We start from the raw sequence: 17,459 nt of genomic DNA, 5'->3' as shown, positions 1-17,459 counted from the left end.
TCTGGGGTGGTTCTGTTTTATATAAAATGAGATAAACATTCTCTTTTGAGGTTCACACAAGATTCTGTTGTTCCAGTTTTCTCTAAAATGTTGTAAGGCCTCGTCTACAGTCAATTATGTGTTTCTTTGTAAAATCTGGGAATAACTAATAAAGCACAATATGGTTTTTGGAAAAAGTTATCAATGTGTGATGCTGTAATTACATTTGTCCCTCAAGTGTTCAAGGACAAGGTCTTTGGGCAGGTTACATTTTATGATCTAAAGACAGCATTTGATTGCGTAGAACACGTATCCCTCCTATACAAACTGGAATTTTGTGATGCTAGAAACAAAAGCCCTAAAACTTTTAAAATCGTGTTTAGATAAATGTAAGCAAGTTGTCTGTGTAGATAATGAACGATCTAAAGCAGAACAGTAAGTGTCTGACAGGGATCTGTGTTATGAGCCTAGGTTATGAGATCCAATACAATATTAAATGCAGCTGACACAACCTTCTTTCGCAGTAAATTATGTTAACAGTCTTTAAAAATATGTGGATAATACAAGCAAAACGTAGTTTTGGGTTGAAGCAAATATGTTTTTGCCGAGTAATATACAAACGCAACAGATGGTGTTTTGTTTGAAAATCAATCTTTTCGCTGATGATCCTAGGTCTGTTTAGTACTTAGGAATAGCTGATGAACTGGTAAGTTACTGTGGCGACAATGTACAGAATGTATTAATGGGAGATTGCCTACAGTGATTTATTTGTAAAGGTGCTTCATGAATTGTGCATTCGATATCTATATTATGTCATCGCGTTTTTCGCTATTTCAGAGCATAGTACTGAGGTGAGAAAAGTCATTGGGTAGTGATATGCATATATACAGATGGCGATAGTATTGCGTACACAAGGTAAGTACATTGGCATTGGCAGAGCTGTGATTTGTACTGAGAAGATTCACATGAACAGTTTTCCATCCTGATTATGTCTAGCCAACGGGAATTAACAGACCATGAGCGCAGAATGGTAGTTGGAGCTAGAAGCAAGGGACACTCCATTTTGGAAATCTTTAGGAAATTCAATATTCTGAGATCTGCAGTGTCAAATGTATGCTGAGAATACCAAATTTTAAGCATTACCTCTCACCACGGACAAAGCAGTCACCAATGGCCATCACATAACGACCAAGAACAGTGGCGTTTGCATGGAGTTGTTAGTGCTAACAGACAAGTAACGTTGCGTAAAATAACCACAGAAATCAATGTGGGACATTGTGGAGAAATTGGGATGTGGCAACAGACGACCTACTCGATTGCCTTTGCTGATAGCAAGCCATCACCTGCAGTGTCTCTCCTGGGCTTGTAGCCAAATCAGTTGGACCCTAGACAACTGGAAAACCGTGGCCTGGTGAGATGAATCCCAGTTTAAGTTGGTAAGAGCTGATGTTCGGGTTCAAGTGTGATGGAGACCCCAAGAAGCCACAGATCCAAGTTGTCAACAAGACACAGTGCACTCTCGTGGTTGCTCCATAATCAGACCCAAAAAAGTCATGGACCCAAGTTTTCAACAAGGCACTGGGCAAGCTGGAGGTTGCTCCTTAACATTGTGAGCTGTGTTTACATGGAATGTACTGCGTCCTCTGGTCCACCTGAACTTATTATTGACTACTATGAGATCGTGTCCAACTGTTCATGGTGATGTTCCCAAACAACGATGGAATTTTTATGGATGACAATGCGCCATATCACCAGACCTCAGTTGTTCGCGATTGATCTGATGTACATTCTTGACAATTGAATGAATGGTTTGGCCATCCAGATCGCCCGGCATGAATCCCATCGAACATTGATGGGACATAATCTTTAGATCAGTTCGTGCACAATATCCTGCACCAGCAACAATTTCGCAATTAAGGATGGCTATAGAGGCATCGTGGTTCAATATATCTGCAGGGGAGTTCCAACGACTTGTTGAGCCCATACCATGTCGAATTGCTGCACGGCGCCAGATTAAAGGCGGTGTGACACGATATTAGGAGGTGTGCCATGACTTTTGTCACCTCAGTGTATATCATGTGAAAAGTTATGTTGTAGGACAACTCTAATTCCTTTCGTTACCATTATGATAATTACTGAAATACGCTGCCTACCTGTGTTCACTGAGCAAAGGATCAAGCCTGTAATGAGCTTCAATTCAAACAAAGACTGATTGGTTAGTTGCCCAACCATTCTGCGAGAGGATATAATACATTAATTTTAATATAATAATGTAATTTATCTGCCTAATATGTTGCATTTTGTATATATTGATTTAACTGATGTACTACCTATTTGGATTATCTACTGATGTAATGACCTACAATAATTAAAATCTTATTATTATTACATGCCCGTCTGCTTGGCTGGGAGGTAACGTTCTTGCCTACCATGTAGCAGGCCCGGGTTCGATTCCTGACCAGGTTGGAGATTTTCTCAGCTCGTGGACAGGGTGTTGTGTTGTCCTCATAATCATTTCATTCTCATCACTGGCACGCAAGTCACCCAGTGAGGCGTTGATTGAAATAAGACTTCCAATCGGCGGTCGAACTTCCCTGGATGGGGCCTCCCGGCCAACAATGCCATACACTCATTTTTTTTGTCAGTTTGCCTGATCGCTACTTCTGTTTTCAGTACAGTGAATGGCAGTAAGAAGGAAGAAACAATTTGAGACATAGCTCACGTACTGTTCGATCAAGAGTGTAAATGTCGTAGTAATAAGCGATTTATGACACTCGTCTCTGAGCGTCCAGTATTTTCGGTGCAATTATTGGCGTTCACCTTCTTACAAGAATAAAAAAGGAAGAAGGAGTAACATTCTTCAGGCTTCAGCAGATAATCTTAGCTTATAATAGATAATGATTATTCCATATGCAACAAGACTATTTCATTAGGTTATCACAGCTTGGCAACTGCAAAATAGAATTTGCGTCCCTCATTTATGTTACCTCTCACAAAAGCATGCAAAACCCTGTTCTTGTTTTTACCTTTCCCCGAAATTTCACTTTCTTTGTTTCACGTTGATAACAATAAAAATAGTTGCTAACATGTTTTCTTGTGTGAAGTGATAACAGCCAAATGCTAAGTAAATAACTATATCATGAAGATGTACAGATTCGTAACAGGTTCGAAAAATTGTCGCTGCACTTATTTGTGAATAGGCTAAAGTCATTGGCGCGTTTGTGAAGAGAGTAATTGTTAAATAAATGTTCCCTGACCCGAATTGATTCACATACACTGTCGACGAATACTTAAACGGATACGGTAGCGTTATCTGTATGACGTAGTCGATCTGTCCATAGTTAAGCTACGCGTAAGTAATATTTGTGTTTCAAATTTCCTAGATGCTCATTAGTATCTGTGGGGAATTCTATGTTGTAATGTTGGCCAACAAGAATTTGACAGTGCTGTTGAATTTCAAACAATTTAGTACTTACGTTTATGGAAGAGTGTATATTACGAATTGTCAAGGGATAGTTGGTTGTCAGTTTGCGTCTAACAGAACTCTCGCATCCAAAATAAAGATACTTATCAATTCAGCATTAAATGTAAGATTTTTTTTCGCATGGAGTCGTAAAACATCACATCTCCCATGTTTTCCAGAGTGTAGAAAAACTGCATATGAACTCAAGGAGAAATAAAGATTGGCATATACCTTATAGAACGATTCCTGTCATGCTAAGTTAATGTTTGTGCTAAAGTTCAGATCTTGTCCTGTTCGAAGTAATTCACATGTATTCTTTGAAAATTTAATCTTTTTTTGTAGTTTATCATTAAAAATTTGGAAGCTGCACCTCAGAATGGCAGGCTTTGCTGCTCAGGCAGCATTGAGGTCAAAGTGGAGTAATTTGGTTGAGTCTTCCTCATTTGATGTACCTGGAGAGGTTTCGTCGGGTGTGAGAAGTGTTGTTGGATGGCTGAAACAGGTTAACGTGTTTTCATAGAAAAATCAGAATTTCTAATTTGCATGACGATTGTTGTCAGATACCAGGCATGAGAGTAAAATTCGTCTGCACCACATCATTTTGTACAGTTTTCTCTTGCCACTGTTTCCAACACCTGCTTTAAGAGCGCCAACAATTAAGAACTTAGTTGCACTTAAGTTATGCGCACACACATCACAGCTATTGCCTTATTCGCTTAATATTTGTTGATATAAGTAGAAAATATGTTACGACAGTTGCACCACTATTTAATGCATTACATTTTAAATTGCTGGCCATCACTGCAGTTTTCGTGCGCAGTTTCGCACAAAATAGCTGTAAACGTACATTACACATTTAATTTGGTTAGCAATTATGGTTACTGAAAGTATTTTGAAATCTTGTTGTTCCACATTTCATATTGTATGTAGACACACGTTATGTTAGAAAGTGTAGCAACATCACTTCACAATCGTAACTAATAACTAATTATATTTCTCCAATGTAGGCGTCTCTAGAGGTACGCCAGGCAGGTCGGAGAACACTCACTACCTTGTCAGGTGGAGCTATGGCTACTTCTCCCATTACGATTCTGCATTATAATGATGTATATAACATCGAGTCCAGAGCAACGGAACCAGTGGGAGGAGCAGCAAGATTCTGTACTGCAATTAAATCTTTCAGCCATCTTAATCCATTAGTGCTGTTCAGTGGTGATATATTTTCTCCAAGCATGCGTAAGTCTTCTGTGTGTTAATTTTAAAACAAAACTTTCATAAATGTGAAACATATAGGCCTACAGGAATATTAAAAAATGTAAATTACATTAAATAGATTGATAAGTCACCAAATCATACTATAGTTAAGATTTCCTAGGTACATGGAAAGTTTCCAAGTTTCATAGACAGTTGTACCACATTTTGAAGTCAAGTGTGGAAAATAGGACAGGAGATGTTCCCTAGAAGAATTATTGGCAGCTGCCTTGGGTAGTGTAATCTTATCTGCACCATGTTTGTACTTTTTGTGTGTGTGTTCTCAATGACATCCTCCTCTCTTTCACATCTGTATCTCCATGCCCACCTCCCCCCCCCCCCCCCCCCCAAATTAGTTAATTTTTTTTCCTTTAGTAGGGGCTAATGCCTCATTCATCCCATCCACACAGCTAACCCTAGAGAGAGAGAGGGAGGGGGGAGGGGATGGTAGGAGAGTTAATGTTGATGTGGGAGCAGATAGAGAACCTCCATGCTGATGTGCCTAGAAGCAAACCTCACTCTGTTTTGCAGCAGCTGTAGGGGTGGTGGTGATGGTGGTGCTGTGAATATTAAGCAATAGAATTTGCATAGCCCTTAGCTCAACTTTTCACGTCATTGTCGCCTTTCAGTTTCACTCACTAAGCGTATGTGTAGATAATCTATAATTTGCACATCTGTAATGTCACTGATTAATGGAAGTAAATTTGACATTAGATGCCACTGTGCTGACAAAAGTAAGTCAATAATTAACACTGGGATACGTTTCTATTATCAAAGCACTGACTGCATACAATGTATTATTTGCAGTCGTATTAAGTCCCTGACCCAAATTGTTCCTTAGACTGATTTTCTCGTTCGAGATTTTATAAAATTGTGTACTATTTATTTTGCATAACTTAATTTTTAAAATATCCAAGTCACAAAACATGCCATTGCCACTGTCATAAAATATAGGGCAGCCTTGAACAAGTTGTAAAATTTTCTGCCATTTCATCATCATCATTTAAGTAACTATTTCCCATACTGTTTTATGAGTAACTTTGTCTCTGAAAAGACCAGAAACAGTTATTTTGGTTTGGAGTAGATGATACTCTATATTTTATTTATTACTGGGACTGATATTATGTAATATTTAGTCTGCCAGAAAATATCTTCAAAAATGATGTTAATTACATTCAGTAAGCCTTTAACTCTCCTCCAATTATCATATTTACTAGTTAAGTCAGTAATTGCTTCCAACTTATAAGTTTTTTATTGACACCAAACCATAGGGTTTTAAAATGTAAGCATCATGATATGAAATTATTTGAGTGTTTTTCACTGTGTTATTGTTAAGTAACAAAGTACATACCCCCTTCCTCTTGATTTTTTCATAGTTGCTGTGTGGTACATGTATGTAATATGCTCCAAATTACTTGAGAGAGATTTGTCTATTGTGTAATAAAGGTTTTATGAGTTATACTCACTGTTTTAGCTAATTACAATGAAATATGCAGGAAATATAGTTAACACAGAACGCAAAACTAAACTACAAATCAATCTGTGAAGACAATTTTAATTTCTTATTTACATTTGTCGGCTTTCCCTACTCCCTATAAAACTGTCACCTGTGAACCAAACCTTGGTGTCAGGCTAAACTACAGATCAGTCTGTTGACATAAAAGTTTTCTGGGTTTGGTACTGTGTCATAATGTAAAAACTACTGCTGCTGGAGAAAAACCAACATTTCGGCCACAATTGCAGTGGCCTTCTTTTGGGTCTAATGCAGAAGGCCACTGCAATCGTGGCCGAAACATTGGTTTTTCTCCAGCAGCAGTAGTTTTTACATTATGATGCGGTACCAAACCAAGGAAACTTTTATGTCGACTGACTGGCTGCGGAAGCCTACGCTATTATACAGATCAGTCTGTCACCACAACCAAGATTGTGAGTGGCTTGCAGTTTAATATCCGCATTTCTGTTCCTGTACTCAAGGCACTTCTTTATATATCACCTTTTCTGTTTTGTTTGAATATTTTGCGTATCTCATTAGATCATTTTTTAGCACTTTTTCAGTAATTTTTGTTTCTGTCTACCCTTTTGTCACGTATTCCCTGTAAGATCCTGTTTGCTTAGAAGTGTACTCCAAATGGGTTATTTGGTATGTTCCCTTCGTAGTCTTGAGTGATGTAACTACTTTCATTCATAAAAGCCTTATTTTTGTTAAAATAATAGCTGTTTACCATCAGCCATATATCTTGTGACATTCAGATCAAGTTTTCAAATTAAAAAAAGAAAAAAAGTGCTTTGCATCAAATAATGAGGGTTCTGTTAGAGTTTGCCTAGTTTTGTTATGCTTGTGAATATGATATCGTAAGTTTTAATACATATTTGGAGTTCTGCTTCTTATAGCTCCCAGGATTTAATGTCCAAGATATTGTTCATGCCTTAGTGGTGACTTACTGTCTTTTCTAGTATCCAAAGTGCCACCTAAAAGGTTTCATTATTGGTATTATAAAATAAAGAAAGCAGAAAGTACAAGCAAAATAACATTTTCTTTCAAAGTAAGCTTTGGTTGCCACAATCTGTGTTATCAGCATTTTTAGAAATTGATGATTTCATTTTTATTCGATTGGAACACGGCCTTGTAATCATCTGACATACATTTGATGTAGAGAGCTGTGTGCTGTGGACATGATGGTTACCTTCTCTGTTTTAGATCTAAATGGTGCATCTGATGTCATTCCTTTAGATTATTTGATGATAAGATTGATTTTTGGCTGAACATGTCAATGGCATCATCATCAGTTTCCATGTTTGCCTTCTGTCTGCCAGTGAGTCTATGTAGTACAAATCAGGAACAGCTCTACCACTTGCCCATATCCCTGTGAGTGATGGCATTAATACTGTTCTTGCTAATCCCCTATTCCTCCTGTATCATTAGCAGATAAAGTCATTTGATTTTGAGCCAGCATGTGTTGCACTTGTTTGACTTATTCTTGTTGGAAATAGATCCAGTTGTGCCCCAATGTCAAGAGTTTAATTTTACTCTCACAAGTATGTGAATGTGTGAGTATGCGGGAGTGCGGGGCAGTATGTAACTGTTGAGGCACCTTGGCAACTTTTGGCATGGACAAAACTTGATATACATCTTCCATCCTCTCCCCTCAGATACGAAACAAATTCAAAAACTTATTAAAAATCCATTACTCTCGTGTTACATGAGTTATCCAAATAACACAGAATAGCTGGTTTATTACCTGGCATATACAGGAATGAAAAAAAAAAAATGCCACAGTTGATGGTATTGATAAATTCACTTCACCAATAGAGCTAAAATGAACTCTAGGACATCGGTATCCAAAACATAACAAGATATTTATAACATATGGGTGTTAGTGTTATTTGCACATTACCTGTGTAGCTAATATGAACTCTCTGATACTTGCAAATGATAAATAAACAATATTCATGAAGAAGGAGAACAAGAAGGAGGAGGAGGAAGAGGAGGTTAATATGAACATACATCTGGTACCATTAATTTCAATTTACCCATACAGCCAAAACGAATTTTGTGACACCCACTAAACACATATCATTACATTCATAATTAAAACCGAATATTGAGAAACACATTTTAACAATAAACTTACAAAACAATTCAAACTAAAAAGAAAAAGACTAGTGAGATAAGACACCATTCAGCATACAAATCAAACAACACTGAATAAGATAGGACTATATAAAATACTTATTCCATATACTCCCCCAAGATCCCACTCCCACAAACATCCCCCTCTTGTCCCAACCAATGCACATTTCCATACAATAAGCAAACCAATATTAAGTTAGAAAAGTTAAAACATTCGTTTTGAAATGAAACATGACAATCATAAAATGCTGCCCACCCCCTTTCCCTCCACAAGCAACCCACCCCACTTTAGCCAACAGCAATTCTGCAAGATAGAAGAGCACCTTTTACCCCTGCCCAAAATAGATTCAATGCCATTCCAATACATCTTTGTTGTATTAATACAGGCCCCTATCTCAATACTTTTAAATTCAAATTTTTGACTTGCAGTCAAATAGTGAAAATCTCATTCTGGAAACATCCCCAAGGCTGTGGCTAAGCCATGTGTCGGCAATATCCTTTCTTCCAGGAGTGCTAGTTCTGCAAGATTTGCAGGAGAACTTCTGTGTAGTTTGGAAAGTAGGAGACATGGTACTGGTGGAAGTAAAGCTGTGAGGACGGGGCGTGGTTGTGCTTGGGTAGCTCGGATGGTAGAGCACTTGCCCGCGAAAGGCAAAGTTCCTGACTTCGAGTCTCAGTCCGACACACAGTTTTAATCTGCCAGGAAGTTTCATATCAGTGCACACTCCGCTGCAGAGTGAAAATCTCATTAAGGGATTAATTGCCCATCTCTCCAAATCCCCATATGGTAAAATAATCTGAAATGGTCCAAATACTCCTTAATGTACCTTTCTATTAACATCACAAGCACCCTCTTTGTTCTTCCCCCCAGTTACCCTAAAAACAACCTCAAAAATATCACCCACCCCCTTCCTCCAGAAACAAAAGATCCACACACATAGTTACCCACAATTTTGTGCCCTTCTCATATTTACTTTTCCATTTTTCACTACCATTCCAGTTTCATCTATGTGCCCCTACACTTGATAAATTCTGTACATGTTTCATACAAAATGAAAACCAATCAATAGCTGAACGTTCACTTTGTCTCATAAGCAAAAAAGCAGACGGAGGAGCTATAACAATAGTAGGGAGTGAGGTAGCCATATTACAGATTATTAGTCTATATTTTTCAAACTAGTTTCCCCACTGAATGGATTGCCATGAGTTGTCATCTGGACAGTGCTACATAAAACCATTGCTAGTTCAGGAAGGAACCACTCTGAGAATTTTTCATAAGCTCTCCACAATTTTGTCAGTTGACATACTTCACCACTGCACCATACTTTACAAAGGAAGAAAGAAAGAAAGACACACGGTGCTCGGCTTTTCAGGCTTTTCCTCTGTTAGCATAAGGATGTTAAACTTGACATTCAGATCCATAATGTACCAGCCCAGGCAACAACATATTACAAACCACACACATAACAGCTTTCCTGACATCAAAACTTAAACTAGAGAGTACCACCTTCTGTAATGCAAATGGTAAAAAGTGCCATTTTTTCTCACCTTGCCTGGAGACCTGCCCACTATCCTTGTTCATAATAGCAACTATATAACACACGTTTAAAAGTTTGTGAAATTCCAGGCTTTCTAGTGTTAGGGAAGAGGAAGTCGATGAACTCTGAGTGGACCAACAAGACACTCAAGTGAGCTATAACATTATGAGACAGAGTTTCTGGCCAGTATTTTCAGGAGAAATTTAAATACTGTTGGTAGAAATATAAAAGTATATACATTATCCTTGCTTTCTGAATTAATAATTCCTTCTTCAGGATGGAGATAAAGATGGATTCGGGTAGGTTAAAAAGATGGGTCCCTCTAATTGTGAGGTTGGATCACTTGGCATTCTGTTTTAACCTTCACCAGTCTATCCCTCTCTCCTTTCCGAAGAAGGAACTATTAGTCCTAAAAGCTTGTGTAGTGCATATATCTTTATAGGTTTTAGTGACAGTACCGACATTTTGCCTGAAAACAGATGTGTGTTTTCATATGTAGTAAGGGAAGTCTTGACCATGCTATTGAAAATACCTTAAATTCAGCATCTTCTACATCTGCTTCTGTACTCTGTGAACCACTGTGAGGGTGTATGGAAGAGGGTACATCCCATTGTACCAGCTTTTAGGGTTTTTTCCTGTTCCATTCATCTATGAAGCACAAGAAGAATGATTGTTTGAATGCCTCTGTGTGTGCAGTAGTTATTCTAATGTTATCTTCACAGTCTCTATGTGAGTGATGCATAAGGGGTTGTAGTATAATCCTAGGGTAATCATTTAAAGCCATTTCTTGAACTTTGTTTATAGAATTTCTCGAGATAGTTCACGTCTGTCCTTAAAGAGTCTTCCGGTTCAGTTCCTGCTATATATCTGCAAAAGTCATCTTCTTCTTCCTCTTCCATGCTGAATTTCAAATACAACAACAACTTACAACTTTACTGTTAAGGTTACGATAAATTGATTGTTGAAAGTAAAGAGACAATTAAAATAAGCCATGAATGATAGTGAAGAACCATTCTTTTGAGGTGTAACTTCAAGACTACATTTTTTTTATGAAGGTCATGGATGACACTGGGATGTCTCTTACAGAAACCTAGTTCTCAGTATTGGGGAAATGGGATATACATTGCATCTGAATGGCTATAGAAATTAGTTCTTTCTTTATAAAAGAGAAAAGCACTAAAATGTTTTTTTTTATTATGTGTATTGTAGTGTTGTTCCAACCACAAATGAAAATCTCTGTTTATCTCTGTTTATTTCACAAAGTTGGAACTCACATTGTCTCGAAATCCCAGCACCATCAAGATTAACACTGTTAGCAGTGCAAGTCATAAAATATGTGGGTGAGTAGGGTTTGTGTTCACATTATTCAATATTTCAGCCTTTATTTGGACTGTATATTTGCTGCAGACTGGCACCCAACTTCCTTTTACTAAAAAGAGCCTCTGGTTTCAAAAGTTAGCAAGTCTCTGACTTCCCACATACTTGCATCTGCTGCCACTTGGTGTGTAGATCTTCATCTGTCACTGTTTAAATACATAAAGCTCATTGATTCATTTTATTTCCTACATTCATTAAGAGGAAGATCTGGTTACTGAACAGAAGAAGTGTTTATCAAAATCTGTACAAGGATCCATTTTAAATTTGCGTTGAACTGTGTTGGTGAGTAATATACATTACTTTAGAGCTACGGGTTTGTGTGTAGGCTCTAGATAGGTTCTGAAATATGCACACATTTTTGTCCACAGTTGATCTGTACTCCACTTTCTGATAAACATATACATTATTTCTTTGATATTATCTTAAAGGCTGTTGTTAAGCTGCTTCTTTTTCGTGTTCTTGTGTCCTTCACAGTGCAGGGTTGGCATTGGTATTAACAGATTTTGTGTGGTTAGTTTAGGGTTTTGCCAGATGCCCTTCCTGTCGCACCCTGTTACACTCCCCTCCACCCCTGAGGATAATTGTTTGTGTGTAATTGTGATTCAAATGAAAGCGAGTGAAAATGTTTGCGAATCATGTAACTGAGGTAGGAATTGGGTCCCACCCGATAGTCACCTAACGGGAGGTGGGAAACCAGCTATCAAGTTACCTGGCACACCATCCGCCATCGTTAATCTGCCAGGCAGATTCAGTCTAGTGCCAGAGCTTCGACATTTCCTGGAGGCAGTGCTTTTAACATGCACAGCTGTCCAGACATGTTGTTGCTAATAATCATGGTGTCAATACATTTTGTAGCTCTGTTATGATAATGTTTCTGTTGACTTTGAGTTTCATGTAATGTTTCTACCTATGGTATTGGGAGACGTCAAGAAATAATGCTGCTGTCATCCACATACTTGTCATGTAATAACAATAAGGGTAAAAACCATATAAACTGTTGCCCTACCTGGACACACACACACACACACACACACACACACACACACACACACACACAGGAGCCGAGTCTCTGGCCCCTGCGGTCTGACTGCAAACTCAAACAGACCCTGATGGGAGAAGCAATTTGGTGTGGGTGGATGGGGTCAATAGGAGGCAATGGTGGGCAGGAGGCATGGATAGGAAGATAGGGGTAAGGGTAGAGCAAGGTGTAGTGTTGCATGTGAAAATGTGCAGTGATGTGGTGGGGACAGGGTAGGGTTACTTGGTGCAATCGGGAGGTTTGTGTGTGTGTGTGTGTGTGTGTGTGTGTGTGTGTGTGTGAGTGACTTTTTTTTTTTTTTTTTTTTTGGTGGGGGGGGGGGGGGGGCAGAAAAGGAGAGAAGTAGAGAAGAGGAAAAAGACTGGTGGGCACATTGGCAGAATAGAAGGCTATGCAATCCTGGAGTGGGAGCAGGGAGGGAATAGATAGGGGGAGGGCAGAGACTAGTGAAGGTTTAGGCCGGGGGCATAGGGAGGGATTATGGGAACGTGCATGTGTTGCAGAGAGAGTTCCTATCTGCCTTATTCAGAAAAAAATGGTGTTGATATGTGTTATAACGTCAAGTTGAGCACATATATTTCAAAACGACGCAACACATATAAGTCACAGAGCAAGTTGACAAGCGATACATGTGAACACGGTAACATTCGAATGAGCACTGAGTCCAAGTCTAGTGGCCGCTGCCTGGCTGGCCGCTTAGGTGGTGCAGCTGCTGCATGGCATGGCTGGCAGACAGCGCCGCACGTAGAGGACGCGCGTAATTGCGCGGCAGCACTTTGAATGATCAGCGAGTCACAACACTTTTCCTCCCTTTGAAATTGTTGCACTGGTCTTGATGGAGGTGGCCTGGAGATGGCTAACATCCATAGGCGTTGTTTGGCTGGCCGTCTTGAGGAGGAGGCTTCCTGTACGGACGGAAGTGTCCCCGATGATAACGGGTCGAGATGGCAGGAGACGTTGGGCTCGAACCTGCTGGGGACCTGTGCACCAATCTGCCCGTTGCAGCAAGTCCAGTAGGAGGAAGTCTGTAGGAGGAAGAGGCCAGTAGATTGGCTCCGACAGAGGATGGTCATCTGGTTCCTGCATGGGCACGTCTCCTGGTGGCGTCCGTTCTTGTGCTGGCACCGCGATGACGGTAAGAGGGCTGCGTTGTGAGTATTGAGAGATGCCAAGATCCCGAGCGTCAGGTAGAGCCGAAGGTGGTGTAGCGGCATTCGGAACAGGCATTGCCGGCACACGAGGCCGAAGCTGGTCCGAATGATGCACTGCAACACCCGTGTCCATCTGGATTTCATACAGTCATCGGCCACGGTGTCGTAAGATGCGGCCCGGACTCCATTTTGGCCACCTGCCATGTCCCCGGACCCAGACGAGGTCATCGGCGGTGAACCGGCCAAGTGAAGGCACCCGCGGCCGTGTGGTGGAAGGCCGCAGAAGATGAAGTAGCGTGCAGGGCTGTCGGCCATGTAAGAGCTCAGCCGGGCTGTGGTCGCCCATGGCGGTGAAACGGTAAGATGCCAGAAACTGGAGAAGCGCATCATCAGCAGCAGAAGAAGTCAGAAGTTTCCGCATCTGAGCCTTAAATGTGCGGACCAGTCGTTCAGTCTCACCGTTTGATTGTGGATGGAACGACGTGGCCGTGACATGCATAACACCGTGACGAGCACAAAACTCCACAAATTCGGAAGAGGCAAATTGCGGACCATTATCAGTAACAAGAGTAGAGGGGAGGCCTTTCCAAAGAAAAAATGTGGGCGAGAGCACTTGTGGTTGCTGCGGTGGTAGGCAACGTGCAACGGACAATGAAAGGAAAATTAGAGTAGGCGTCAATGACGAGGAGCCAATAAGTAGCTAAAAAGGGTCCCACAAAGTCAGCATGAATGTGCTCCCAGGGCTTCTCAGGCGAAGGCCACGGTGACAAAGATGACTTCGGGGCATCGGCCTGTGACGCACAAGGGCTGCAGGCAGCGACCATGTGTGCTATTTCAGAATCAATGCCAGGCCAGTACACATGACGGCGCGCCAGAGATTTTGTGCGAGAGACACCCCAGTGCCCTTCGTGAAGGAGGCGCAAGACGAAAGCACGCAAAGACGCAGGTACCACAACATCCGGCGAAGCATTGTTGGTGGAAAGGAGGATAACACCATCCCTAGCCGTGAGGTGGTAGCGCAAAGCATAGTAGTTCCGCAATGGATCAGAAGTCTTAGCGGATGGGCGATCTGGCCAACCCTTCTGAATACAGCGTAAAACCCGGGAGAGGGTAGGGTCAGAACCCGTAGCAGCCACCAGCCGGTCCCCGGTGATGGGGAACCCGTCCACAATGCGCTGCTCGGCAACATCCAGGTGGAAACACAAAAGTTCGTCCCTATTGAATGCCAGATCAGGACCCATGGGAAGGCGAGACAGAGCATCAGCATTTGCATGTTGAGCCATTGGCTGGAAATGAATCTCATAATTGAAACGAGACAAGTAAAGAGCCCAATGCTGGAAGCGGTGTGCAGCCTTGTCGGGAAGTGACGTTGATGGATGAAATAAGGTAACAAGTGGTTTTTGATCCGTAACAAGATGAAATTTGGAGCCATAGAGAAAAACACCAAATTTAGGAGGAGCATAAATAATGGCCAAAGCTTCTTTTTCAATTTGAGAATACTTTTGTTGTGCATCCGTGAGCGTTTTGGAGGCATAAGCAATGGGTTGTTCTGAACCGTCAGAAAAACGGTGCGCAAGGACTGCACCGACCCCGTATTGAGAGGCGTCCGTGGCAAGAACAAGATGTTAGCCAGGTCGATAAGTAGCCAGGCACGGGGCCTGTTTCAGCATAGTCTTCAATTTCTGGAAAGCCGCATCGCATGACGCGGACCAGTGAAAAGGCACGTTTTTATGCAACAGGTGATGCAACGGCTGAGCCACCGAAGCCGCAGACGGTAAAAACTTGTGATAGTATGCTATTTTCCCCCAGAAGGCCTGCAGATCCTTAACAGATGTAGGGCGAGGAAGGGCATCGATCGCAGCGACTGTTTGCTGAAGCGGACGAATACCATCCCGAGAGAGTAGAAACCCCAAGTACGTGATAGATGCCTGAAAAAAAATTGTGATTTCTGAAGATTACACTTAAGACCGGCAGTCTGTAAGACATGAAAAAGTGTGCGGAGATTTTGAAGATGTTCTTCAGTGGTGGAGCCAGTGACAACAATGTCGTCCATGTAATTTATACACCCAGGGTCAGGGAGCAATAATTGTTCCGAGAATCACTGAAAGAGAACAGGGGCACTAGCAACCCCGAATGGCAAGTGTTGCTATTGATAGAGGCCGAAAGGCGTGGTAGAGACCAGAAACTGCTGGGAAGCAGTGTCGAGAGGAAGTTGATGATAAGCTTCTGACAGGTCAATTTTAGAAAAATACTGGCCTCCAGCAAGTTCAGTGAACAGTTCTTCAGGTCAGGGCATAGGGTAAGTGTCGATGAGGCATTGAACATTGACAGTGGCTTTGAAATCGCCACAGAGACGAATATCACCATTTGACTTAGCAACAACAATGACAGGAGAGGACACTCACTGGAAGTGACAGGAAGCAAGACCGCTGAAGTAGTGAGACGATGCAGCTCCCGTTTTACTCGATCACGAAGAGCCACAGGAATGGGCCGAGCCCAAAAAATCTTTTTGAGCGTGATATGAGGTTCAAAGTTGTTTGCATGGCCTAACCCAAGAGAAAAAAGGGACAAAAATGTCGTCGACAAGGAATCCAATTGAGCATAAGGAATAGCATCAGAGATGATATTGACAGAGTCATCTATGGAGAACCCAAAAACGCGAAGGCATCAAAACCAAAAAGATTATCTGCGTTACTCTGGTCGACCACAAATATGGGACCAGTGCGAATGACGGATTTATAAGATACCTCAGCATTAAATTGTCACAAGAGAGAAATCTTCTGTTTATTGTACGTCCGTAATTGCGGAGTGACAGATGACAGCAGTGGAGAACCCAACTGAAGATACGTCTGAGAATTAATTATAGTGGCAGCAGAACCGGTATCCACCTGCATGCGAACATCTCGACCAAGAATTTGGACAGTGAGGAATAACTTCCCTGAAAGGGAAGAATTGCAATTGACAGAAAACACAGAATCAGAATCAGCGTCATGTTCATGAACATCATGTATGCGGTCGGATTTGCAAACGGAAGACACATGACCTTTCTTTTTGCAATTGTGACACACAGCCCAACGTTGGGGACAATCCTCACCTGAATGTTTCGTAAAACATCGCGGACATGAAGAAAGTTGCCGGGGGTTTTGCTGCAGTTTCTTTGCGGGTTGTTTACGGCTAGGCCAAGGCTGCACGTGGGAGCGCACTGCGGCCACGTCGGCCGGCGGGGATGCGCCACACGCGTCGTCAACAGCGCATAGAGGTTGTATTTCCCCGACATCACCCCACACCTCTATTTGCGCCCCAGCGGCGCGAGAAATTTCAAAAGACTGCGCAATGGAGAGAACTTCATCTAGAGTCGGATTCGCCAACTGAAGGGCACATTGCCGAACTTCTTTGTCGGGCGCTGACCAGATAATAGCATCCCGTTCCATGGAATCGCCATAGGATTCTTTGTGAACGTCAGTAACAAATTGACACTTTCGACTGAGGCCGTGAAGTTCAGCAGCCCAAGTGCGATAGGATTGATGCGGCTGTTTTTGACAACGATAAAAGGCAACACGAGAGGCTACCACATGTGTTTGCTTTTGAAAATAGACAGACAGAAGTGAGCACATTTCAGCAAAGGACAAAGACGCAGGATCCTTCAAAGGAGCCAATTGCGACAACAACCGATACATTTGAGGTGAAATCCAGGAAAGGAACAGAGACTTACATGGTTGTTCGTCCGTGACATGAAATGCCAAGAAGTGTTGTCGAAGACGTTTTTCATAATAAGACCAGTCTTCCGTTGTCTCGTCGTAAGGAGGAAAAGGAGGTATAGCCAACGGCGAGAAACGCCCCGCATTTGGCGCCGCTACGAAATCGCGAATCGCCAATGTTAGAATCGTTTGCTGTTCAATGAGACCTTGCAATAGTTGTGCGACAGTAGCCATGGGTCAACGGTGAAAAGGAAAAATCCCATCCTGCTCGCCAATTGTTATAACGTCAAGTTGAGCACATATATTTCAAAACGACACAACACATATAAGTC

The 17,459-nt window shown here is 41.6% G+C and overlaps 1 protein-coding gene across 3 annotated transcripts in view; it reads left to right on the top strand.

The window, feature by feature from the left end:
- The first annotated feature begins 3,256 nt into the window (after window positions 1–3,256).
- The window catches only part of LOC126092021 (mannosylglucosyl-3-phosphoglycerate phosphatase), a 202,693-nt gene continuing 188,490 nt past the window's right edge, over window positions 3,257–17,459 (top strand). The window contains exons 1-3 of one of the 3 annotated variants that reach the window (XM_049907409.1): window positions 3,387–3,566; window positions 3,785–3,944; window positions 4,450–4,678. In XM_049907409.1, coding sequence (XP_049763366.1) covers window positions 3,819–3,944; window positions 4,450–4,678 — 355 coding nt within the window. In that variant the 5' untranslated portion in view covers window positions 3,387–3,566; window positions 3,785–3,818. Of the gene's footprint in view, window positions 3,332–3,386; window positions 3,567–3,784; window positions 3,945–4,449; window positions 4,679–17,459 lie in introns of those variants that run through there. The other 2 variants (XM_049907410.1, XM_049907408.1) reach the window with 2 other exon arrangements.

This window comes from Schistocerca cancellata, chromosome 7 (assembly GCF_023864275.1).
Source record: "Schistocerca cancellata isolate TAMUIC-IGC-003103 chromosome 7, iqSchCanc2.1, whole genome shotgun sequence".
Lineage (NCBI taxonomy): Eukaryota > Metazoa > Arthropoda > Insecta > Orthoptera > Acrididae > Schistocerca > Schistocerca cancellata.
Note: the sequence above shows the minus strand (reverse complement) of the source record. Positions and strands in the feature narration are given on the sequence as shown.